This window comes from Aptenodytes patagonicus, chromosome 1 (genome assembly GCF_965638725.1).
Source record: "Aptenodytes patagonicus chromosome 1, bAptPat1.pri.cur, whole genome shotgun sequence".
NCBI classification, from domain to species: Eukaryota; Metazoa; Chordata; class Aves; order Sphenisciformes; family Spheniscidae; genus Aptenodytes; species Aptenodytes patagonicus.
Genome location: NC_134949.1, coordinates 109,159,854 through 109,186,784, shown reverse-complemented (window position 1 = coordinate 109,186,784; position 26,931 = coordinate 109,159,854). Strand labels below are relative to the sequence as shown.

At 36.6% G+C, this 26,931-nt stretch overlaps 1 protein-coding gene across 3 annotated transcripts in view; it reads left to right on the top strand.

Annotated features, from left to right (window-relative positions):
* The window catches only part of CADM2 (cell adhesion molecule 2), a 691,310-nt gene that overhangs the window by 560,757 nt on the left and 103,622 nt on the right, over positions 1 to 26,931 (top strand). For all 3 annotated transcript variants that reach the window (XM_076351761.1, XM_076351770.1, XM_076351754.1), the window contains 2 exons: positions 1,542 to 1,679; positions 7,298 to 7,468. In XM_076351761.1, coding sequence (XP_076207876.1) covers positions 1,542 to 1,679; positions 7,298 to 7,468 — 309 coding nt within the window. The remainder of the gene's footprint in view (positions 1 to 1,541; positions 1,680 to 7,297; positions 7,469 to 26,931) is intronic.

The window sequence follows — 26,931 nt, the reverse complement described above, 5'->3', positions numbered from 1 at the left end:
CCCACTCAAAGCAGAATATTCTGGAATAACAACTGCCTACGGTTAATCTTCTTTTCTGTAGAGAGGCATCTCATGATCTAAACAATAGATAAGTAGACCAGTTCAACCTTTTAAATGGCAGAAAGACATAGAAAGGTGTTACAAAGACAAAAAATATCTAACCAATATTTATTTACCAAAGTAACTTGATCTTTCGCAGTCCTTTTAGCTTTACCTTCATTTTGGGGAAGGGTTTAATGCAATTGTCCCAACATCAGCTACTTACCTTCCAAGAAAGAAAACTGCAAGGTTTAAGATGCCTTTTTTCATTTTATATTTGTAATTTTCTATTTCAAAGTAACATTTTAAACTCTTGGAACACTTTCTATCTGAGAAGGGGATATTTTCCATTGAAATGTATTACATCTTTTAATCAGATAAACTATCCTTTTATGTACTAATAATCTCTTTATTGACTGCTCTGTTATGGATTGGAAGATTTAAGTGTCAAGGTATTATAGTAGACACCATTTTCTGTCCTGAAAGAGAGGGGTAGATTTATTACAGAAATGTGATATGCGATAGGTACTGCTGCTTGGTTTTTATGTACATAATCTGTCATTTTGGAAAAGAGATGTAAACAAACCAAATTGTGAAATACAGGGCACAGGATCAATTATTGTGACTGATCCCTTTATCTAGCCACAAATATGAATGCGTCAAAGCGCTGCAGATGCAAGTTATAACAATGACATTTTCAGAGATTTTAAAATTATGGTCATCAGTATCACTTTAAAATAAGTTATTCTTGTGTTTTCAGAAGTCAAATGGATTTATACATGTAGTGATCAAATTTTTTCCCAATTCTCTTCATCATTTTTTTTAATCTTCCATGGTTCATTGAAAAACAACTATTTCCAAATTTAGTATTATGTGTATAGTATGTCATGATCATACGACCTCCTCCAAAGAACTTGGATTCAGCTGAAGAATTCTCCATAGCCAAAGGAATTGTGATTATACCTGTTGGTTTTTTGGTTATGTGTTCTCTGAAGATAAAGTAACTCCTATATTTATTTTCATCCTCCCTTTTCCCTGGATTTTGTATTAAAATCTTCATAATTCATGCTTAAACATCTGTTCTGAACTTAGATCAGTTCAGCTTTTTGTTGCCAGTTACATTTTATTTTCACAGCTGAACTTCTAATATACTTTGTCATCCTGCTTGCTGTGCAGACCAGTTTAAACCTTATAATAGCAAGTCAGACTAGACCTGCATGCAGAATATACGTAGATAAGATAGTTTTTAAAATACAATGTTTCCCTTAGAAAACTAGATAATTTCTGTTTTCTTTAATTCTTTAGAGTCAACTACAGTTCAGATCGACAGTTTGTTTGCAATAGGAAACAGGATTCACTGACATTCAATTTTGATAGAAGGCAAGGAACTAATTATTCTGTTTCCAGAATTTAGCGCATATGAAGAAGTGAACTTTAAGTTGGTCATATATTCATGGCAGCAGCTGACACTATCAGAGACATTTTGCTTGTTTGCTTGTTAGGTGTTCCCGAGAAGCCACAAATTACTGGATTTACCTCACCAGTTATGGAGGGAGAGAGGATGCAGCTAACTTGCAAGACGTCTGGTAGTAAACCAGCAGCGGATATCAGATGGTTCAAGAACGACAAAGAAGTTAAAGGTATTTAAAAGGACTTTGATGTAATTTGGTCCAATTGTCAAAACTATACATTATTTAGAACGATATTTTTTAATTCATGTTTGTAAAGTTTCTCATATTTAATCGTTAAATGAATCAGGGGTAGTACGTAGATAAGGAATTGATTGTAAATTACTGGAGTGGAGTAGTTATGCATATATATGGAGCTTCTGGTGAGGAAGGGTTGGGATGTAGCAACTGAAGGAGTCTCAGTTGGGAAACTGGGAACCTGTAGCTGAGGCAAGGATGCTGAGAGTGTGCAGTGAGGAGCAGGGAGAACATAGGCTTCAAAGGGGATGAGGAGAACTTCACAGGGACTGGGGGGAGTTGGGCAAAGTCTGTTGTAACTGAAGTCATCGGGTGACTAAAACCGAAGCTGAAAGCAAGGATTTGCCTTTGAGGATGCAATGAGATAGGAAAGAATTGCATATAAAAGCTATTTATTTATTTTTCTGTCTTCTCTTTCACTTTGTATGGTCTTTACTTAAAACTTAGTTTTCTAGTCCATATTCTCATAAATGCTGGGATAGTTTAAAATCCTTTTTGGTGAATGGGTGAAGAGAGATTTCCATAATAGAAGGCTTAGTCACATCTACCACAGCCAACTGAGGTGCCCATTATAGAATAGATGAATAAAAAGGATAAGGTATTGGTATTTATTCATGTCATCTCTATTCATCCTGCTATAAGACCAGGTCAATAAATGATTCAAAATCCACTTTTCCTGTGTAGCTTTAAAAAAGAAAAACAAACCAACTTTTATCTGCTTTGTCTCATATTTGTCTGACATTGTGGATTTTGTTAGCTCAATAAACTGCCTCAAGCAAAATTACAGCATTAATTACAGAATCCATTACTCTTCCTTTAGTATTCTCTACCACAGTTCAATGTACACAACCAGAGCTGTGATATAAAATTGGTAAATAAAGCAGATTGCCGTTGATTGTCCAAGGAACCCAGTCCATTCTAGAAGCATCTTTAGAGTTCTGATGAAAATCAGAATAGTGTTGAAGGAGACAGGAATTTTAGGCTGGAATAATTTGAAATGTGTTTGAACACTTGTAACGAGGATAGAAAATGAGGAAACAGAATACCATTCTTTCCAACCACTGCGAAATCTGAGGAGATTGCTGAAAGAAAAGTAGTGCCTTATCAAACGTACTTAAAGGAAGAATTTAACAGCACAGCTAACACACATGGCACAGCATAGATTCTGTCGTCCAGAAAAGATGACAGGATCAATATATATAGTCAAGACATGTAAAGATTGAATATCACTCTAAGCAATGTCAATACTTTAAGAGAACCACTGGTACAGTTGGCCTAACAGCAAGGCAACACATCTGAAAATATGTTATTTTAAAAATTATATTTTAAAATCTGGCATAATAACTTTGCCTTTCTTTCAGCTGACATGTAATTGAAGCCAAGCAAGCAATCTGGTGATCTGACTCTTTAACTAATTTGTTTTTCTCAACAGTTCCTAAAGGGATGCTTTTTTTAAAAAAGGGGGTGGGGAAGGAACAAAGAAGATGTGTGAGAAAGAACAATAAAGGGAAAAAAACCCCCAAAACCAGAAATGAGAGGGAAGTACTGAGCACATTCATTTCAGTTTAGTTTTCTAGGTCTTCTGAAGAGCACATTGCCATTTCACAAAGGTTAGAAATAAAATAACCTAGCCAGTTTGCAGTGGCATCAGCAGAAGTTACATTAGCTTTGTGCACTGTAAAAGGTGAAATGATAAATCTGAGAAAATAGATATGAAATTATATGCTAATGCAGCTGACATTAAAGGTTAGGAGTTTGTCTGCCCAGCGCCAGTAAATCCAATTGTGTTACAGTGTATTATACATGGTGCAAAAGAATATAAATGATGCATTGAGTTCAGAGTTGCACCAAAGGGGAAAAAGCCATTCTAAAATTGTAGCTCCATTGCTATTACTCAAAAAAGGAATCATCATCTGGTAAAGGAATACTGTTTGATAGAGTAAGCGTTAGTGATGAGAGAGACTGAATGTGAAGCAGTGAGTACCATACCTTTTACTTTAGTGTTCTGTCTCATATATGCACCAAATTAACAAAGCCATCTGCAGTTTAGCATTCTGGTGACATTTCTAGAAGATTATTAAAGGCAAAAATATGGGAGAAGCTAAATACATTTTTGTAAAAAAAAATATCTATTTTTCAACAAAATTTGTTACATGCTATTTCAACAGTATTATGTAAAAAATAATTTTAGGTTTCAGGAATATTTTTTCATGTATTTTCTTTTTTTTTCCCAGCAAAATTGGGCTTCAGAAATAAATAAGATAAAATCAGTTCATTTTATTGCAACAGATTAAGACCTTTCAAATTAGTTTATGTATGTTTAGTATAAGCAAAGCAGTCAGGCAGTGAACATTTTGTCTTGATAAACTTCTAAAAAGAACATGAAATACTTTTAGATAACAAGGCCATTTCATGGCAGAACTTGATTTTAAATTAAGCAAAAATTATATTTGCCTTGTAAAAACAGCAAAACTGTCTTTTTAAAAGATGCGTGTTTCTATATGGATGTTATATGTATGTGCTTTTATAAATAGTTGACAATGAACAATGAATGATAGACATTCTATCATTTCTATTTATTATTTTCACTATCAAACATCTATACTTATGAGATATAAACTAGTATTAGTTAATATGAGCATATCTATATGTGCACGTATCTGATAGAGTCATAGAAGTGGGCCCAGAGTTGGCCCTTAGAGATCATATGGCCCAACCTCTGTTCAAAGGTTAGATCACGTTGTGAAAGGTCTCCAGTTCAATTTTGAAAAATCTCCAAGGACAGAGATTCCATAGTCTATCTGGGTTTCAGTATTTGAAAGCCCTTATTGTTGAGAATTTTCATTATATGTAGATATTTCATGATACATGATCAGAATTTGCCTTGGTGTAACTTACGTACATTGCCCCTCAACTTTTGCTATACACCTCCAAAAGGACTCTGACTTTTTCCTCTCTATGACCATGCATTAGGTACTTGAAGACAGCAGCTTGATCTGGTTTTAGTCTTCTCTTCCTCAGGTTGAACAAACCCGACTGTTTTAAGCTCTCCTTGTACATTGTATGCTCCAGGCACTGATCATCTCTATGGCTTTCGGTTGAACCCGCTCAGGTTTGTCAACATCTTTCTTGTACTGGAAAGCCCAAAACTGGGCCTGGTACTCTAGATGCAGCCACGCAAGGGCTGAATAGAGGAGAAGTCACTTCCCTTGACTTGCTGGCTGTGCTATTATTGATGCAGGGCAGTCATTTTTTTAGCTTTCAACCTTGTAAAGGCACACTGTTGACTAATGTTCAACCTGTTCTCAAGACCCCCAGTTCCTCCTCTATAAAGCTACTTTCTGTCTAGTCATCGCCCAAAGTGTTTCATTCTAGTGATTTCCAGAGAACGTGCGTCTGTAATGGATCTTTTTTTTTTTTAACCTTTTTTCAAGGGGGTATTTAGGAGAGAGAGGAGTAGCAAGAGAATAAATGAAAGAATGGGCTACGGTAGACATATTTAAAAATTCCGTAAAAAACCTGGGTAAATGTTCTGAATGCTAGCATACGGTAACATACCCAGTACCTGATCTCCACTGCTCTTTACATCCAGGTGGGCTTACATTCAGTTAGCGTATATCACAATCACACCTTCATTTTGCTATGAAGAAAAATCTAAGAAGATACAGCTGATGAAGTGGACAAGCTAAGTATTTCTGTTGATGAGGATGTCAACAGTTTATAGAATAGTATCACCATCCTTTTTACAGAAGTAATTAACTCTAAGAGTTGAACTCTTCCAAACAATAGATGTCTACAGAAAGGCTTCTAAACATCCATTTAGGAAATTAACTCCTTTTGTTTTTCTAAAGGATTAAGCATCCACAACCTCTCACTGAAATTAAAGTTGTTGATGATTTCAGGAGCTGTCTGTCCTCCGCCTGAAGTCAGTAAGCAAAGGGATGTGTACATTACTTATAAGCAGAAGGCTATCTATATAGGTGCTTATTATTAAATTTGGAAACCCAACTCTGGGAACAAAATCTCATGTGTTTGCTTTAAATATTAGTGAAGACATTTGTTGTTTGATTATAATAACTTTGCTTTAGCCCTGGCCAATATTTCCCTCACCTACTGATTCCTAAATATTAATATTCACCGTGGCAGAAATTGAAATCTCTTAAAGCTTAGCAACCAGCAGGCAGAAAAATGCTTGTATGCAAGAAATAATTATTTTTTAGGGAAAAATGGAAATCGTATAACTAGATGGTGTCTTCATCTATCTGGAGACAACGAAAAAGACCACCTTTCTGATTTCAGAAGTATTTTTAATCTAAAAAGATGTAGCTTAAGCCATTTAAGATTTGCTTTCTAAAATTGATATTTCATGGAAATTTTATTTAGGTCATCTTCTTCTCTAATGGGATTTAGTATAATTCATAAAACTGAAACTTCTCACTTCTTTTTTTAGGACACAGAGGACATGTGCAATCTCAGTGTAATTTAATATATATGTTTATATATTTATATATGTCTTTTAAATCTTTCCTTGTAACAAATCAATATAATGAGCTTACTATTTTGCTGAAATAAATTAAAATCAGTAAGTATTATAAGTAGTTGGGAACCAAGTAAAACAATTCTAAAGTATGTGTAAGAAGATCTCATGTTGCAGTTAATACATTAAAACTTTTTAAAATAAACGCTCAGTCTTTTGGATCTTCAGTTCTGATCTAACGTGTATGTCCTAAACAAAACTTTCTGAATTTGAACCTTAACCTTGAGCTGAGTTGAATACTTCTTAAGCATAGCTGTACGCTCCCTGCATTCTAGAATGTGGGCTGAAAACTGTTAAAGAGATTTTTAACTGAATCTGCACAAAAGCAGTAGGCTAATTTAGCACGATATAAAGCAGTGAGTGGAAGGTCTCTTTGAAGTAATTTTATTTCCAGTCTTCTTGGACTTGTCTGTAGAGTCCAGTAGATACTATGACATGCTGTATTTACAGTTGTTCATCACCGTTGATATCTATACTTTGGTTTAGTTTAATTCATAAATTAGCATAATTCTAGTCAAACAGCAGAATAAGCAATTAATAAAGCAAGCAAAGGATTAACCAGCAACCCTTAGTTCACATGGCTTCACTAATATCCATGTGTTGCATTACTATGAAAGATTATAAGCATGGACTTAGAAAATTTAATATTTAGTGACACTGTGACTACCTAAGGGAAGTGAGGGTGGGAGGAGACCACATTTTTCTAATGAACTGCAGAGAAAGTTTATATCAAATTTGGACCTAAACATGTAAGAGAGAATGATGAAAGGAATTTCTGTTTGAGTGCAGTATCATGTAACCAATTTTGAAATTTTCTTTTTCAAGATATATCTCCTGCTCTGACAATCAGAGCAAACTGAGGAATAATACAGTCTAATTACTTTTGGTTTAAAGAGATCAATACAGATATGAAAGACACGTTTTTTCAACAAGTGTGATAGATAATTTAGCTGTCTAATGCTCGACTACTTTTCCTAAAAATATTGGAGAGAAAATTGTTTATTTTTTCTTTCAGATGTTAAATATTTAAAAGAAGAAGATGCAAATCGTAAAACATTCACAGTCAGCAGCACACTGGATTTCCTAGCAGATCGCAATGATGATGGTGCAGTTGTAAGTTGCAGAGTAGATCATGAGTCCCTAAACTCTACACCTCAGATAGCAATGCAGGTTCTAGAAATACACTGTAAGTAATACACGTTATATATGCTTGCTTTATTGTTTTGTTTTGTTTCAGAGTTTCTATTGTGGGAAAATTATAAAAATCTCTGGTATTGTGCGGAAGGATAACGTCTTTCTTTTAGCCAGCTTCTCTGGTTTGTATTTGGTTGGTTGGTTGGGTTTTTTTGTTTTTTTTTTTTACAGGAATAACTCTAAAAAGTTTAATGAGAGCTTTACCAGTGAAAACACTGTGGGACTGAGTTCCTGGTTTGCTTTGAGAAATGGTAGAGAGGAAATGCATTTGTCTTTTTTGTTTATCATTGTAGCAATGTGAAAGAGTTCTTAAGAATCAAGATCATGGTGGTTCACAACTGTCCTTGAAAGTATCTAGAAACTTGAAACAAGGGTATGAAGAAGCAATGTTCACAGCAGACTGCCTCAATAACTTTGAATCCTGCTAATGAAACTCTGTGTAATGCTGTTAATAACACAAGTCCAGGAGGAAAAACACTTTAGAATTTATTTTTAGGCCTCGTCTATACAGGATGTTACTCTAGATAATCCATACTTCAGTTGTTTTGTATCTCTATATATTGACTTATTTTTTCAAATAGGATTTCTGGAAACTTGATCTTTTTCTGCAGTGCATTGTTTCAAAGTCGAATGAACCTCCCTATGTATCTGTGTGCCCTACTCTGAAGTCATGTTGTCCTTTGAGTCAGTTTTTTTTCACTTACAAACTGCGAGACACTCAGGAAAACGCCTTTTCACCATCAGATGACATTTTCATATTCACTTGCATTATACCCACCATTCTTCAGGGTACATCTATTTGGATTGCTGCAGAACGCCTGTACTTTTGATTGTCAGCTAGCAAAAACAGGCGCCTGCAAAATATTGTCGGACCAAGTGAAGGGGAGAGACCTTTCATAACTCTTGTTTCTAGGGTAGGTATAATCAAAGGACCTATCCTAGGTCCTATTATAAAGCAGACAAGCTTGTCCATAAAGCAGACAAGCTTCCAGTAACTGCAACTAGTTCCACAGATGCCCTGTCAAGAACTGCTGGCATATATAACTTGTTTCTAAACAGGGATATTTTTATAAGCATCTAAGACTCGCAACACACATAAAATGCAGTAATGGCAAAAGCACTCCCTGCACAGAAGCTGACAGCATTGCTAAAAATGCCATCTGCAAAAAAGTCTGAAAATTAAGAGGATGTGGATTAGCATCCGCAAGTAATACGTACTGAAAATAACTGTTTTCTGAAACATTCGACCCACGATTTTACTGAGGAAGATCAAAGCCTTTCTTCACCAAAAGGCTACTAAACACCTGCCTCCCCTAACATGTTCAAATGGTGTCTGTACTAGAGACATGAATCCTTAACAGCTTTATTTCCTTCAATTCTAAATCCCACAACCATCAGCCACCGAGCTGGCCCATGCCTTCACTTCCAAATTGCTTGCTCTTCCTTCAGTGCTCTGCTCAAGATGTTGGCACTACAGGAGATGAACCAAATTGAATGGAACGGTACGTACAGAAACAGGACAGCTATATGAGGTTTAAACTGAGTCACAGTGGCTGCAGTGTAACCCGATTCAGGGTAAAGGCAGGGTTCTGGTTTGCGTGAGCATCATAAGATCATAAGGCAAAGAAGCCTTTCTGTGGCCTCTCATATGTAAAGCTTCTTGAATATTTGTTGTTTCTTCCCGATTTGCACCCTAGGTAGCAAGACACTACCTTGCTAAATAGCAGAGGGGTGCATCTTCCTCTATGCCTGTTGCTTCGTGTTTTGAACAAGACCCTTTTCTCTCTTCTGTGGGTTCACTGAAGTTCTCTAGCAAGGACAAACTGCACCGGGCATTTACAGTTACTAATGTGCTTTATGTTACTGCCCCCTCAGACTGCCAACTTATCAAAAGCCACAACGCACAAGTAATTATTCTCTATCATTCCTGCTTGCTCCATTAATTTTCCACCAATCAATTTAATCCTCTCCAGCACTAGTATAGAGTCATTATACATGGAAAGATAAGTGAGAAATCTGCCAAAAGAAGCTCAAGTTTAGAAGAGAGGGTGGAAATACCATTTAAAACCATGGAGAAAGCAGTATTTCATTACAGGTGACAAGGAGACTAAGAACAGGCTATTATTGGCCTTTTCCTTACCACCTTCATCTCCATGTCAACATACTCAGAAGTCTTACACTGGGCAAGTTTCTAAAGGAAACTTTATCAAAAGAGAATTAGATTCAGGGAAATAATGATGTGGTTCAGCAGAGAGCCTTGAAGGAAAAAGAGGAGAAAGATGATCCCAAAGACTCTGAATGGAGTACATCACACTGGAACTGGGCCCCTTGATTTTATTCTCCTGGTATTGCTCACCATCGTCATGGGTATTACTGCAGTTACTGGAAGCTGCTGACTTTTTTCCATCAATCCATAAGACTTCAAACATATAAGAGACATCCTATTTGTATTAATGAGAGGCATGCTCACAGGACCCAATGTGAGCTGACCCAATATATCCTCAGTGCCACCTGACAGCAGCTGAAAAATAGTGCTGACAAAACAGATGAATTATGGGGCCCCATGAGAAAAGTCAGGAGAATTTGTTAATCTGACGTCCTGTCGGCTCCGAAATCACAACCAAGTAGCATGGCATTGCTCCATAGGGCACTTGTTCTGAATGTCCCAGGGGTATTTCAGATGAGCAGAGAGCTATGGGAGAATGATAAGCAAGTACCTTAAAATGGTCAAACAGAACAGCACAGATGAGCACCAGTTTGGCAGAGAACGGATGCACAATGATTGGGCATCACCCACTAGAACCGCACTTGGTTTTAAAACACCTTCCTAAAATCTGAAGAATTTTATCTGTGGTGCATGGACGCTCCTTACAAATTATCAGTGTATCACCACAGGTTAGGAAAAAAGGGCAATAATAAATTTTCTAGCCATTTCCGTCCTGTATAATTACGCTTGAAAGTAAAAAAGTCTGCTTCGTTTCAAGCAACTAGAACCTGACAATGCACAAAACATTTGTGGCTTCATCAAAACAAAAAAAGCAAAGAAAAGGAAAACAACAGAACAGTAGGTATTACAGGATTGTGTTTGCATCCGGTGGATGACAGGTAAAGAAAAAGGAAGACAACGCAATGGTTGGAATGACAGGTTTTTATTTATGCCTAGTGAAAGATAGAATAAAATTAAATCTGTCCTAGACGATGAGACTATATGAAACAGATATTTTTAATGAGTCCATGGAGAGATGTAGATAGAGGTGCTTATAAGTCCACACAGCTGCTTTTATCGTCAGCTTTAATAGGAAGTAAACCTAACAAAATGAAAGCCAGTAATGCCATCAGCAGCGATATCAATATGGAATATACTTTATTCCCTCTTCTTCCTCTTACACAAATCTTAGCTTTTATTAGTGTGATAGAGCAATCAAATCAGCTTTCCCCAGTAGTATTACAGTACATGAAATGAAGCTGAGGACTAAACTTTTAAGATAAAAAAGTTTTTATACTCTTTTAATATATATATGTGTATGTAATAGAAATAATGTCTGAGTCCTTCTGCTGCTCTTTTCTTTTTTTTTAATGGTTAGGTCCAGAAGTAAAGATTACCTGTATTATTTATAGCTTGACCAAAAGAAGGATATCTTGAAGGAGACCGTGATCAGTCCTTGTTTTCACAGGGCTTTCCAGATTAATTTTGCAGACTTCAAGTATTAAAATAATAGGTATGCTGTTGGGGTTAGCATAATGTACCCCACTCCAGACTGTGGGAAAATTAGCTCCTCCAAACTTTTGAGCTTTATTTATCACTAATTTATGTTACGTCTCACTTGTGCTTAATCCTGTTCATCTGTATGTCATGCTCTGTGCACTGCAGGGCAGTCCAATTGCCCAAGGCTTTCTATCGTGCTGAAAGGTTTGGCCGTAATTTAGCTTCTGCTTGGCCAGCAGAGGTTTGTGGTAGCATGACACTGCTTGCTGAGTTTATTTTTCCTCTGACCCTTACTGTCAACAGTAAACCTAAAATAGACTTGTATCCCCCGTGGCTTTGCTCTGAAGTTTGCTTGTCAGCCTAGCTGCCACTGATTATTAGGAAGTGCTTCTTGCAAGTGATAAATACAAATCTCAAAGGGATATTTCATTTCATTGTTTACTTCTGCGTTCAAACTAAACTAAGAATGCATTCTTTGTTCCTGTATTAAAGAACCACAGGTGCGGTACTTCAATTTCGAAAGCTTCTCAGTACGATATTTACAAGGTTGTATACTGTAAGTTCTCATGCACACTCCTGAAAAGATATTTTGAGGGCAAGTACAACTTCTGGTCCACATCTGGGAAGTGAGTGAATTCTGCTCGTCCCTCCTCAATGTCTCAGACACGTGTTGTTTCCCAGAAGCATCTTCACTTTCGTCTAGGTCTTATCTGAGCAGAAGCCAGCCAGCACGTTGCTTCCTACTAAACAGAGTGCCATAAAACTACCCAGTGGTAATAACCTTACCTTAGTGAAGATTCTCTGACTACACTAAATTACCCGGCAGACCTCAGTAAAAATTAAGTGTGTAAGTCTGCCCCAGAGGCTGCTTTTGAAGCTTTAAAGTGAAATCAAATCATTTGAACTTCAAACCTAATCATCATGATTCTAAAATGGCAGCTGTGATTTGATCCGTGCTAACAGACTCAGTGAGATTTTGCTCAAAAGCTGACCACACTCCCAAATGACAGCACTAATAAGCTAAATATGTGTTATGTAAAAAGTGTCTAGAGAGGCAATTTTGAGTAAATTCTGTATTGGCAGACACAGATGTGCAGTGAATTGTCAGTCTGACAAGTCTATAGCCATCAGCTAACTTGCTTCTGCAGGCTATTCCAACAATGTTTGTGTAATAGGCTGTTTCTTCATTTGTGGGTTGTTATTAGATTCTTTTGCAATGAAGGTCCGAACTTGACTTTAAAATTAGGCAGCTATTCCAAGAGAATGTTGGCTATTGTCCGGGAAATAAACTTATTGATTTTGAATTAAGTAAACAAAATGCCTTGAATGCAGCAGACTACAGATAAGCAAATCAGCAATGCACTTGTGCAGCCATGTAGAAAATTGTGTGTGTGTGTGTCTAACAACAGCACGCTACTGTGATTTCTGATGTATTAACAAGTGGAGGTTTCTCTGACAATAGGATGGGGTTAGAATTTCTGCTGGTGTAGAGCAGAGTAATTTTATCAAAGAGCTACATTACCTGATGCTCACTAAGAGAGTTTAGCCCAATGTTTTTACTTGGTTGGTTTCAAGTTTTTGTTGGAACACAGTTTCTACAATTATACATTCTGAACAAAAATAAGTGAAAATATACGAGATATATACGTGTGTGTGTGAATATGTGAAAATATAAGATATGAAATATAATATATATTATAATATACATTCATACAGTACTGTGTAAAATAAGGCATTATTAAAAAAAAGGCAAGAAAAGGGTCGTGCATAGTTGACTGTTAGACCCTTTGTCTATGGAGAATGCCTAAAACACTTACAGTTGCACATCAGAACAGTATTTAGAGAAAAAAAAATCTTCCTTAAATCTTAATGTTTAATTCTAATTAATTAGTTAAGTTTTAAATATCTTAGGTGGCTGTTCAGGGTGACTATCTCAACCACGGACTTGCTGTCTTTTGTAGCTCAGAAGGGGCAGATGTGTGCCCACGTAAAAGCACACAGGATTGGACACCTCTTAGCTATGATAAAGTATGAGGGGGGAGGGACAGTTTTCCCTGTTGCCTACATATGGTCCTTCTGTACTGTAACATGATGGCACAGATGCAGTGGCACATTCTCTGGCATGGCCCATCCTATTGCATACTGTTCACAACAAATGGCAAAGAAAATCTTCCTTTGAGGAAACAGAATTGTTTTGTTCCAAACAGATATACTCCTAATGCTTTTGTTGGCTTTAATGCTTTACTCTTTAGCGTTCTTAGACTCAGCTCTGGGAATGAGACACATATAGGCTATGTGTTCTTTTTTTGGGGGAAACAGTCTGCTGTCATCATCGTACAGCTACCTAGACCCAACCTTTTGGAAGTCACTAAGTCATTATCAGACTGTCATCTGTTATCAATCCTTCTGCTAAGAATACCTGACAAAGCCAGGTGTGAATAATAGGCCACAAGAGGGAAACCCAGGACATTTTTTTTGAGTGATTTGTCAGGACTCTGGGTACTGTAAGAACAGTCTCTTTGCTTCAGACACCAAAGAGTGCTGCGTTTTGCTCCAGCACTGGCCTGTCCCAGGGATCTTTTTTACGTGTCCTTTATCCTTAGCAATGAAGTATACTTCCCATCCTGAGTTAATGGAGGATAGTAGCTGGTTAGTGTAAGATACCACCCAGCATCTTGATCCCCTGGGCTTGGCTATAGCAATATTGTTTTCAGGATGTACTCCATCTCTACAGAATAGGAGGCCTGAACCTCGGGTTCTTAGATCTCAGCTTTTCAAGTGGGTTTCTCTATCTGACCTTCATCTCACAACTTAGATGGTCTTACTGATTAAAGCCACTTTTTGTTCCTGCCTAAAAAGCAAGAGGGCTATGTTTTCTCTGTAATGTGCAGACAGGACCTTGGTGTCTCACAAAACCTCCCTCTCTGATCACAGACAATCTCCGTAAGCTTAAGCAAGCAGGGATTTCCATCACTTCAGTGAAAAACTGCCAGCCATTTAAATCCTTTGGAAGCTCACGAGGAAAAGCTAGACGTTTTCTTAAATGGCTACCTGAGTCTGACAGAGAGGTACCGTCTCCTGCGACTGATGCTCCCATCCTTTAGAGGTCAACTGTCTGAGTGGTGTTCTTGCTTTTCTCTTTCAATGAAGATATTCTGCTGGACTGCTGTGACCTTGAGAATGAGAGAATTTCAAAATCTTCCGGTTGACTCCCTGTTAATATTGTGAGACAAGTTTACCCTTTGTACACATTCAAGTTTCCACCCAAGACTCACCCGTGTTGAGATACTCTTCTGGTGCTTTCCCCAAATGGGATTTATTTTATCCCTGAATCACAGTGTGAATATTAATATGGACAATATATCTCAATGTTATTTCAATACTTCAGTGACCATTCTTTCCATTCTGTCTCCCTTAAAGGAGGGATATTTCCATATTTACCAGCGTAAGATGCAGTTAAAAATAGTAATAATAAGAATGCAAATTAAAAGATACAGCCTTCAGTACATGTACACCTCTTCATATTGAATGAAAAGTAAATAAGAAGTTATTCTATTTAATTATTTAGCTCAATAATTATGTAAACACCGTGTTAATAAGTAAAATTATCTTGTTTAAGCTTTTCATATTAGTGAATGCTTGAAACAAATGAAACATAAAGGATAGTTATGTAAACAGTAAAGAATGATATCTGTGAACATGAAAGTTCAGTGCCACAATTTGCATGTTTAAATGAGATCAATTAGGTTAATGATGGATGAAAATAAGAAATCCATGATTTAAATGCAAAATAATTAAAAAAACTGTGGGTCCATTTACTGCCAAACTTTCATCTTTCAAAGGGGATATCTAGTTCAAAGGGTTAATGTACAATCCTGACCTTTCCCATCTGGAGGCTTATGTTTAAATATGGTTTACAAGTGAAATATAATCTAATATAATTTATTTATTCCTACAATCTTTTGTAGGAAAATCCACAGAGTGGCTTGTCTATTCTGCATAGAAACTTTAAAATACTGTATGGGCAGCTTATTCCATTTGCTTGTCGTGTGCTTAAGAGAGAGCTCAAGAAGGTTTCAAAGGAAGTTTGGGAGGGAACTTTTAATAATATTAAAAGTAGGATGTTTAGGAAATAAACCTAAAATAAATATAATTCCATTCCAGAGTAAGCCTTTAGGCATAGGAAAGAGACAACCTGTGGTAAAAGGACTGAAAAGACAGAGGGCATGGCTGCGCTGGTAAATGGAGCACAGTGAGGTCATCTCCGAACCTGTTCCAAATACATGTTTGAACCGCACAGTGCTTTGCCATGTGGAGATGCTAACTTCGGTCAGTGTGGTGATGTTTCTGAATGAATGAGCACTGATGGGCTAAAATCTGTTTTCTCTCTGGAGGGGAGGAAGGGGACAGACCCTTACAGAGCTCACTGTAGGCTTTTGAGGTCACATAGTTAATTTGGTTGTGACTGGCCACGTGCCACTGTCATCAGTAGAAATCCCCACAGTGAGTCAGTCAAGACACTGGAGGATATTCTTAGGTGGACATAAGAAAAAGAACAAGTTAGTTCATCTACCTGAAAAGACCAGAAAACTAGTCTAACGGTGTAAAAAAAAGCAGTGCAGCTCATTTCCTGTAATGGTGAACCTTTCTCTACGTAAGGAGGTAGGCTACAGAAATAATGATCTATTCCAGACAGCCCAGCAGCAGCATCCCCAAGACTGACTGACTGGCTGGCTGATTTTTGAAGCTCCTAATCTAAGTAACAATCAGTTACTGTAGAAGTGATTAAAAAAATAATTTCTCTGCATTGTATTTGATAAGACGAATGCTTACATGGATATAATGTGAATATATTAGATGATCTATGTTAGAAAAATGTAGTGGAAGGTCGAATTTACAGAAAAACTAGAAAGCAAGTTTTTAAATATGCTTGTTATAACTACTTTATATTGGGTAGCACGAACAGGACAATAAAGATTGAGAGGCTGAATGACAGTCCAGCGTCTGAGAAGTTCCACATCAGGTCCCAATTGGAGCAAGAATTTTTCAGGTACATGACTAAGATCCATTAAGCTCCATGCTGCCTTCGAAAATACGCTTCAGATATCTTTTTCATTTTTTACTAGCCTAGACTTGGTGTTATTTCAAATGGGATCGTGTTGGAAAGAGACTGAAAATTACAGAATCTGTACAGCTCACACCCCAGGTTACAACTCTGGTCACCTTCAGCCAGTCAACCTAATGACAGAAGGACAAAGCCGTTCCAGGCCTTCCCTATAGAACAGTTTGGGGGGCCGTTTATTTCCAAAACTAAAGACTAGCAAGCAGGTCAGACAGCTGGGAGGAAAACATATATAGAGATTGTTAGTAGGACCTCCCAAGGAATAGAGGCTTGCCCTTCATGAGGGTGTGGTATATATTTATAAGAAACAAGTCAAATTTTCATGTCCCCATACTACTGCTTAGATATTTTTATATAGATTAAACTTTTATAGTGCCCAATATCTGATATGAATGTCAGAGAAAGACTTGAAGGGGTATTTGGGTATGCTGAGCATCCAGAGCTCTTACTCCTTCAGCAGTTTTGGATGTGCTGCAATTCTCAAGCCATATTCAAGATGATTTAAGTCAGACATAACAGAAAACTGAAGGCCTTAAGCAGAAGAAACTGAGGATGCAGAAGATAAAGTTACATTGAAAGGTCATGCGCTGACTCAGAGTTAGGCATTTCTTGACAACGTATGTGATTTAGGCAGAAGGCTTTTTTTTCTTTTGCTTTTTATCTTTTCTCCTCTTAGGTGACATGGCAAAAATGAGATAAAATATAAATAAGTTGGAGAGAGCACAGTGTCAGGCAATGGAGATGTTAAATGGAACAGAGAGGTTTACATATCTGCAGAGACTGGCAAAATGGAGATTGTTTAGTCTGAAGAAGTGGCATGACAGAAATAATTAAACAAGAAAAAAGTTGTAAAACTAAGTTTCATCACTTGCGTTCACTAAAGAAAACAAAACTGAGTTGCCAAAGAAAATGTTATTTCTACCATATCATTCATGTGTGTATGGGACTTAATGGATAACTAAGAAACCAGTGACCCATTCTGCAGAAGCATGTAAAGGGGAATAGCTGTATTTACACAGGCAGTGCTACTGGTGCTAACTATCTTCATGAAGTGGCACACATTTAGAACTGTGGTGACAGTGCCACTCTGTCTACCACTTAATTCAGCAGGGTCTACCGATATATCCAACGCTATGCTCACATTTATCTCTGCCAGTTTTAAGACCAAGCACAAAGTAGGCAAGAATGATCAATGAACACGTTACATGACAAAGGAAGGGTAAGGTTTTAACGCATTTTAAATGGAGCAGAGAGGAACTATGGAGCTTTGGTAGCGTATCATCTCCATCTTCTCTTTCACCTTCCCCAAACCCCAAGCCACACATTATGTACTATCACATTTTAATTACTTTTTTCTTTCTAGCAATTGTGGTAAAGGAGTATTGTATGACTGACAGGTGAGATGTTGAAACAGGTACTATGAATATTTTTAAGAAAGTACCAGATAATCAATGTTCACAGAATTAGTAACTTAAAGGGTTTCCTGCCAGGTTGGTGCTTGAATTCAGGCACTCATGAATTACGAGTGTCAGGAGGGAATATTTCACTGATCGAGCTTTCTTTTCCCCCACGTTGGCATTTGGCTTGTTGTTTTGCATCCAGGAGAGTGTTTTTACACTCTTCTGGTACAAACTGTTATTACTTTTTTCTTCAACAAACATATTTTTAAACTAAATTAGAAGAGATGAGATTAAGAATGACATAATAGTCATCGAAGAATCTCAGATAACAAAGGGACTATGTGCTGTTTCTGGTCCTGCTTGACTGTAAAGTGGTTTTTAAAGGAGTGTAAAAAAAAGATATAGGAATATCCATGCGGATATGGTACCAAGTATTCACTTCTATCAAAGCTAAGTATTTAAAAATATTATAAAGTTTACAGTATTGCTGAATGCATTTATTGAAATGAAATACCATTGCCATGACACAATAATTGGATCTAGATTGTCTTGCCCACAAATACTAATAATAAAATAACTTGTCAGATACATAATACTGAGTTTTCCTCTCATCTGTTTAAGCAATGAGTCGTTCGCTATATTCTGAAGCAGAGCATCAAACTTACTGTATCTCCCAGGGAAATTTGATGAAGTTTACCAATGCAGACTTGCTTTTTGAGTGCTTATTCAGAGCAACAGGGCACAGGCAGAAGCCATGCTACTTGTCATTTACAAAAGAAGCCCAATTTTGGGGAATGCTGATTCTCAGCTGTAGGATGCACGCAGCTGGTAAGTGTAAAAGCTATTAAAAATGGTGAGCACTTTCACAGAGCTGATTAGAGTACTCCTCTCTCTCCTTTCAGATCTCATTTGGGATATCCAATTTGATGTTTATTTTTGTACATACCAGAGTGGTTTGTCCTTGGAAATTTACTTTAAAAGTCTTTTTTTCTAAGCTTAATTACTTAGGGTTTTTTTAGAAATAGAAATAAAATTTTGTAGAAATACAGAATTTTCAAGGAGTTTTGTAATTGCTATCCATATGAAAATTATGATCTTCTCATGGTTTCTGAAAAAAAAAAAAGATACCTTAAACTGTCCTATGCTTACTCCAGTGCTAATTAATCTGGAAAGTAGATACATCATCATTTTCAGAGGTATCTGCTTATTTTATCTTTGCATCTGGAAATGATGGAAAGGTTCCAAGGGAATAAGAGAGAAAAAGCACAATCAAAAATGTAGAAGGCTGTGACATAAATAGATTTCACAAACATTCTTTTTGAAAAAACAGACAAAACCAGGTAGAAGATAAATGCATTAGTCTATCAGGAAATACTTTAAAAATCTTATCATCTGGCAGTCATTTATTACCAGGTAGCAATAATCTTTTATTATCGGACTGTTAGATTTTTATAACATTTTTTAAAATTATAGCACCAGAACTGTTGTTGTTCACTGCCACAATAAAATATCAGAGAAATTTATGGAAGCTTTTCAATATTCAGAAGGTTTGTGGTCATAAAATAAGGCTATGAACTAAAGACATGCTATTGGTAGCTCATAATTTAGCTAAACCTGTAAGAAGAAAAGTGTGTTGTAATGAATCAATCATACTAATTTGGACTCTGGTACAAAGAGAAAATGGTGGTTAGTGTGCAAAAAATGAAACAACAAGGTAAATAAATTAATTAAAAATGGCAGAGTAAACCTGAGTATTATAGATCCAGGCAGGAGATGCTGCTGCACGCAGTTACGTGATTCTGTCAGAACTTAGAGTGGTCTGGGAACAGTCAGTGGGCAACAGCAGGAAGGTGGGGGATACAGCAGGAAGATACATTTCTACCCCTTTTGGTGACAAAGGAAAATTTGCGAGTTTTCCTGGGCAGTGGCAATTGCTGGCTATGCAGACAGCTTGAAACAATAACCCTCAGTGAGAGAAACCTACCTATTCATCTGAGGAGGATAGTAATATTATGAGCCATTGCTCTTGGGACTCTTGTTAGAAATAATGCAGGAGCTTATGGAAAGAGAAGGGTGCAGTGAGCCTCACCAACCAACCAAAGCAGAATTTCATATATTGCAACAAGGCACAACCTGCTTGCTGAGAAGATGAGAATCCTCCTGTTATTCCTAGAAATCCCAAGAAAATTTCCTCTAGAGAGCGAGAGAAACCTCCTTCCAGTGCCTCTGCCAAATGATCTGGCAGCCATGACATGGATGTTATAGCAGAGGTAGGGCCTTTGTATTTTGTTCTGTGGGCTGCCTGGAGCTCGAGTGAGTGTTTTCCGAACTGGCGAGTAGTTAATAGGACATGTTCCTTGTCTTGCTTAGGGTTCATGAAGGTAAAACCTGGCATTCCTGGGAAGCTCACTGATCACGGTGGGAAGCATTGCTCCGTCACACAAGCATAGCTCTCTTCCTGAATGGATCCAATGGCGTATTTCCTATTATTTGATCCAATGCAGAATTACATTGTTAAACAAAGCCTTTTCTTACTAGCAGTACTTTTAAGGCTTTTTAAATCATTGTGTATAGAAGAAAGTCACAAAAGGTAATTTAAAACATCTAGCCATCATCCTAAAAGATTAAATAAGAAGGCAGTATCAATGTTTTTAGAAGGAGGGATTCGAATAACACTTGTAGCATATCCTGATGTATTATTATGAGCACTCGCTTCCTCTGACAAACCCAACAAGTGATGTATTCGTCCTTCCCTGTATTGGTGTCTTTCCTATTACTGTTAACATAATTTGAGCTCAAACACTAAGTTCAACGAGGATCACAGACTTCATTACAACAAACTCAGCTTCTTACTGCAGGTGGAGAGACGTTCATAACATAAACAACCCAGAGAGAATCACCTCGAAAGAAAACACGTATCGGAATCAAAGTGTTCCAGTGGAGGCCTAGGGTCAAATGATGTTAATGGGCTGTTTTCAGTTATTTAAAACATGAAGAGAGAAAGGATTGTGTTTGCTCTGGTTTTGAAATAGGCACCTGATAATTTGGTTGCATGGAAACTAATCAGATGTTTTGGAGGTTTAATGATGTTTGTTGTAGTATTATATTGTACAGAGGTGTAAATTTTTATTTGCAACAGGCAAACGTACTTGAACTGCTGTGCCTCCCTTTCTTTCTACCATTTTCACTAGATCTAGCTCTTTTGGTACTAGTTTGAACTTGGAAGACTAAGTGGGACATTGTGAAAAATAAAAAAAAGCACAGAAACCCTTGTGTTTTAAGAAAGAGAGATTTAGACATCATATATCACGCTGATGTGTACCACGCATAGAGGGAAGAACCTCACCAATGGATTTTCCTTTTTGAATCCCAAAGACTCAGAAACTAAAATAATTCAAGAGATTAACCTTTCTCTATACAACTTATATATATTGAACCTTATATGTTACTGTCACCAAATGTGACAGTTTTTCTGTGCCAGGTCTTTTAATATCCTACAGACCAGAAAAAATACAATCTCTAATGAAGGGACAATAGTAGAAACCAAGAGAAATGTGATTTCTTCTTGACACTGTAACCCATTTCCTTAGAATGATGTGAACCAACCTTCCCAAAATTGATTGTTACTTAAACAGCAAATAACTTGTTTTATATTTATTATTGGACTGCTTTGATCATGACAAAAACATGGTAGCCAGGTACAAAAAGAAGATCCAAACATGTTGCAAAATCACTGTATAGCATGCAAAACCATGAATGGATAATACTACAGGCGATTGTCACTGAAATTTTGTACATCCCACATCTTCTGTTATGCCATTTTACTTTGAGAAGTAGGAGTTATAGACTTCATGCAATAAACATGTTTAAAAACCCAAAGACTTGAAGGGGCGCTGCACTTCATATGAAATAGTAATGTGCAAACATAAATGCCCTAGTTGAACATATATCCATTACCAGTTTGGAAAAGGTCGTCTTAAATTTGGACTGGTATTAGTAAAATATCTAATATCCGCTTCTGGCATTATGGTTGCATTTAGTGATTTTTTTTTTTTTTTTTTAATGTTTAAAAGTGTTTAAACATTAAAAATGTTGCCATCTTTGGCAAGTAAGAAGGATACTCTGAGGCCACCAGCTCAAAGGCCTTTGAAAACATTTCAGTAAAATTTTTACATGTAAAGCCCAAGAATGGATGTACCAAAGACACTTGATGCTAAGTGTTGACAGAACATTCAATTAAGCATCCTAGGAAATGTATAGGGAATATTAAAGTTATGTGGGTTTTTCTTTTTATGAGTATCCTAATCTGTTTTTAGAAACCTTTTTTAAATGTAAGTAAGATGAATGGCGTATTCCATGTTATGTTGGCACTGAATGTAAATAGGGATAATTTGCACATTACTGAGTTACTTGTAGAAGTCTAATTCATAATGTGGAATGGGTTAAGAATTTTCTCATACCTTTTCTTTTTTAGTGTGCCAGAAAATCCTGATTTTGAAAGACTAGGACATAGGTAGGAAAAAAGCTTTTTCAGATTCAAAGTGAGGTCTTAGTTCTATACCTGAGTGGAAGGGAGACCTTAGAATACCTGGTAGACCTCTGCTATTGCCTGGGAGGTCAGCACACAAGTCCTTGCACTCTTTGAATCAGATCAGACCCTTAATCCACAGGCTCTAAAGGGTTGAATCTTCTAATCACTGAATTACTGTCAAATAAGTATTTTGCTGGATCTGATCTACTTAGTCTGAATACTTCAGTAGTCAGTGGAATAAGGAACCTCTTTTTCTCATGAATCGCTGCATGGGCTCTAATAACTCATCTAAAGAACACTTCTCATAAAAATCAAATTACCTCTAAGTGAGGGAGTATAGAAATGGCTTCCTAAGACTTGGGGGTTTAGCAGGCCTCTAAAATGTGGAATGCTGAAGTACAGGACCCTTCTTCAGGTATTAATAACATTATCACTGTAAGTGAAAAGAAGGAGGTGTTCTTGGTCTGTTCTGCTTCCTGAAACTTTAGCCACATTGGAAGATATTTGGGTGCCGAGTTTAAATTTCATAGTAACTTGTTGCGTTTGTTTTTTTAAAAATATCTAAAAATCAGCGGAGAAATTGAAAATTAAGAGCCCTGACCTGGATCTCCACATCTGGTACAATATTCCTTTGTAAGTTTCTGCAGAGGAGAACCACTAAGACTTTTTCTGTTAATCCTCCTTTCACTGGAAGCCCAACGAAGGCTAAGATTTGAGCAACGTAAAGATTTACCTTTTAACAAAATGTGCCGAGAACTGTAGTGGCAAGTACTGTTTACATTACAGCTAAACATCTCTCTCACTCTCTCAATTCTCTGGAGAAAAGACTGATGCATGCATCTTTAAATAGGTGCATTTCCAGCACTATTTGGATTCTAATGACTATGAGATCACTGATACTTCTACTCCTGAATAGTCTACTACTTCCAATAGTAATTTCTTAAAAATCTCAACAAAATATATGTACTCCACCCGCCCTAACATCTGCCCAAGAAAAGAGGTGGTCTTATTTTCTGTTTCTAGGATTGTATTACATTAACTGAAGATGATTACATTAGGGAGAGACTATTTGATATGATAACATGATGCTATCATAACATCGCCATAACATTACCCTTTTGTCTCACGACATGCTTTTTCTTCTGAAATCTGGTTATTCCCACGCACCTTTTGCTGATTAATGCCCTAGAATGTATAGGGGTCATACCTTGATTTAGTTACTCAGCCAGTAGCTGGGAGTTCCTTGAAAAAGTATCCACAGAAGCTCTGGTAATCCAGCTTGCTAAGGACTGAAGGGACAGAGGACTTCTGAAGTTACAGAGGAAAAAGAGGCCAAATTACTTTTTTACTCTCTTGGGACTAAGCAGCAGCTAGTAGAGATTCATTTTCTGATCTGTTGGTGACCTGCTTTATGATCTTAAGTAAATTTATTTACTTTTATGAATTCAGTTTCCGTTTTTAGGCTGTGGTTGTCAAGGGCTTACACATATAGTTTAATGTAACTTATCATATGGGAATCTTCCAGCGGCTTCCATGTGATTAATTTATATGAAGAAATTTATGTGAAGTAATTTATATGAAGAAATTTAAGCCTGCATGTAACCTTATAAGGGTTTGGCTATAAAAGACTATAAATACATAATGAACTCTTTCTTACTTCAAGCAATGTAAAAACCGCAATTGCATTTTAAACAAAAAAAAAAACCCTGGTGACTGGTAAGAATCACCTTTATTTTGAAATAGCTTCAAAGAGATTAAATCAATCAGTAAAGCAGTTCCACAAGGTATTAATGTTGGTATTAGTTATTGCTAAGAGTACAACAAAAAATCATGTGCTGAAGTGCTTAATTTCTTCATGTATAAGATAACATTCATTACCAGTGTAAACTGAAATAAATTTTCTATATGCATTCACTGATTTTGTATGCTAGTGAATAAAGATGATATTGCCTGATCAAAAATAGATAAATCTTCCCAAAGCTTTGAAATGGCTTCCCTGGTCTTGTGCAATGAGATGTACCCAAATCCTAGAAAGACGGATGAAATAGAATCGCTCAGTGGAACTTTTACCTTTGGTCTGCTGAAACAGGAAAGGATATATAACCCCTCCCCCCCCTAGTTTTTATCTGCAACGGCTCTTAAGCTGTTATTTCCAGCAAAAAGGCAGATTCTTGGCACATAGGGGGTAGTCTTGCTATGTGTCTAAAGTCATGTTTGAGTCTCAGTTCAGACTGGTGCTAGCAATCAATTGCAGCTCATAAGTACCTCATTACTCAAGCTAAAGACTGGAGGGCCAAACAGCTCTCATGCTGTTGGAGATGCATGTAAATAAATAAGTCACTGGGTATTGAAACCAGTGTGTTTTACTGTCAAGGCTTGCTGTATTACCTACACTCACATAAACCACTGTGTTTGTGGTTTTTTTTTAAATCGGATTTTCCCATGCTTATTCTTTTTGGAATATTTATCTGCTCCATAATGTCCTTAGAGCTCAGGATAAGGGCATATTTGTAGGTATTTTAAAGAAATTTTAGTCACCAGTCCCTTGTTCGTAAGAATTCTGCTTGAAATACTGATCTACAGTATTTTATTACCATGAAATTACTGGGCCAAATCCTAAAAAAGATGCAAATTATTAAAATTCTGGTAAGTTTAATTGATGTAAGTTGGTATACTTCTACTGACTTCAGAGGAGGAGCAACAGAAGATCTGACCCACAATAAAACCCTTGATCCTATTCCTTTTGTTTGTTTTGGTTGTAAAAGTAGAGATTTCTTTGGACATACCTACATTACTTATAACAAGCTGATGAGCATATCTGAAAATAAATCAACCTCCCTTACCGTGTTTCTGTTCTTGATATGTTTTTCTTTCTTTAGACTTTTTTTTCTAGTTGTTTTCTGGAGATTAGGTGATGTTCCAATTGTTATGATTAATACTTCTGGGTGTGACAGGTTAAAGCTCACAGTATTGATAAGAGAACATTTATACTTGTCAAATTCTTCTAAAATGAACAATCCTAGCAGGAGGTAGTATTTTGTAACAGCATTTTGTGTTCTGGGAAAATATCAGTCAGCAGTGTTTTATCATCTTTGTTAAAATAACATATTTAGGTTAGTTTTGATGCAATTATTCTAAAGGTTTCTTCTAATTTTAAATATTGATTTGAATGTGAAAGTGGAGGACTAGTTTGTCTTAAAAGTTTTCCCCTTGTAAGTGTACATTTTAATTCTAGAGAGAAATCAAGCACAGCATGAAAATAAAGTAGAAACAGTAACACTGAGAATGAAGCACCCAAAATAGAATTTCAACTAGTTTTTGAAAAAGGACTGTTAATAAAATACAAAAACTGTGAATCGTAAGCTTCCCTAAAAACTATGTATTGAATTAATCCCTGCGTTTCCTGTTTTAAAGAAACAAGTAGTTACTGTACAAGTCAATTAGTAGGGAAAACCACAAGGGAATATATTTCCTACACTACCTTATTATGCATTAGAGAGTGAAACATAAATGTAAGACCTTTCTTATTCTGTGTAGTAAGCTCTATTTAGAAGTGCATGGAGAACACAGAGCTGTCTGGGGCATTAAATAAAGTAGGAATGGGAACTTCAAGTTGGGGGAAACAGCACTGCATTGATCCATGCAAATGAAAGCTTAATTGTCTGAAGTCCCCTCTTCTATTTTATGTGGGTCATTTACAGTAATGCATAAAATGCTGATCATTCTTAAATATTTAAGCCAATAATGCTAGCTAGATGGGCCTTTAATTTCTTTCTTCACCTGTGGCTATCATGATTACTTCCATCAAAGTTTAGCTCTTTTTCATATTTCTCTGGAAACCTCTTGATCTCATTGCATTAGTTGTCTCCCTCCCGCAGTTAAATTCTTCATGTATTCCTATCTGAGACTAATTTGTTCCTCTGGTTCAATGTATAGTCAAGAGAGTAATTTATTCATCTTCAATAGCACCACTGAAATCACAGAAGTACTTGATGCCCTGATTTATTAAGGCACTTGAGGTCAGTGCCTTAAGCATGTGCTAAAAATGAAGCAAATGCCAGCATGACCTCCAAAGGATTAGTCACCTGCATAATGGTTTGCAGGGTCCTTAAAAATATGAACTTGTGGAACAGATTTGCTACTGGTGTAAGGTTAGTGCAGCTGTACTGAAAGCTAAACGATGCTGACAATGGTTTCAGTGGAATTATGACAAGCCTACACTAAGCCTTCCCCTTTTCTTGTCTTGTGCCATGCTGAAACACCATGATATGGCAAAAATAAAAATCAAAGTTAGAAAAATGCTTCCAACGTTTTTAATCGTTTGTATGCCATTTAGTGTTTAACAGGACTATTAGCATCTCAATAAGAAATTATATCATTACAGCATATCATTTTTTTCCATTTGATTTTGTAGGGTCATATTGTCATGCTCTTTCACATTTGCTTGATAATAGGATATCTGTGGTGTCACTACCTCACTGCTAATGAAAATAGGAACTGCAAATTGGATGAGACAAAACTTACGATACCCTAGATTTGCAGGTTAAAGTATTTCTTGTGCCATAGATGAAGACATGTGTTTTGTATTAGGAAACTGTGGAGGAAACAAGAATTTACATTTTCCTATTGAGTCTGAAAATTTTCCTCACTATGACTATTAACTCTTTATTCTTTCTCTTAAGGAAAAAACTGTTTT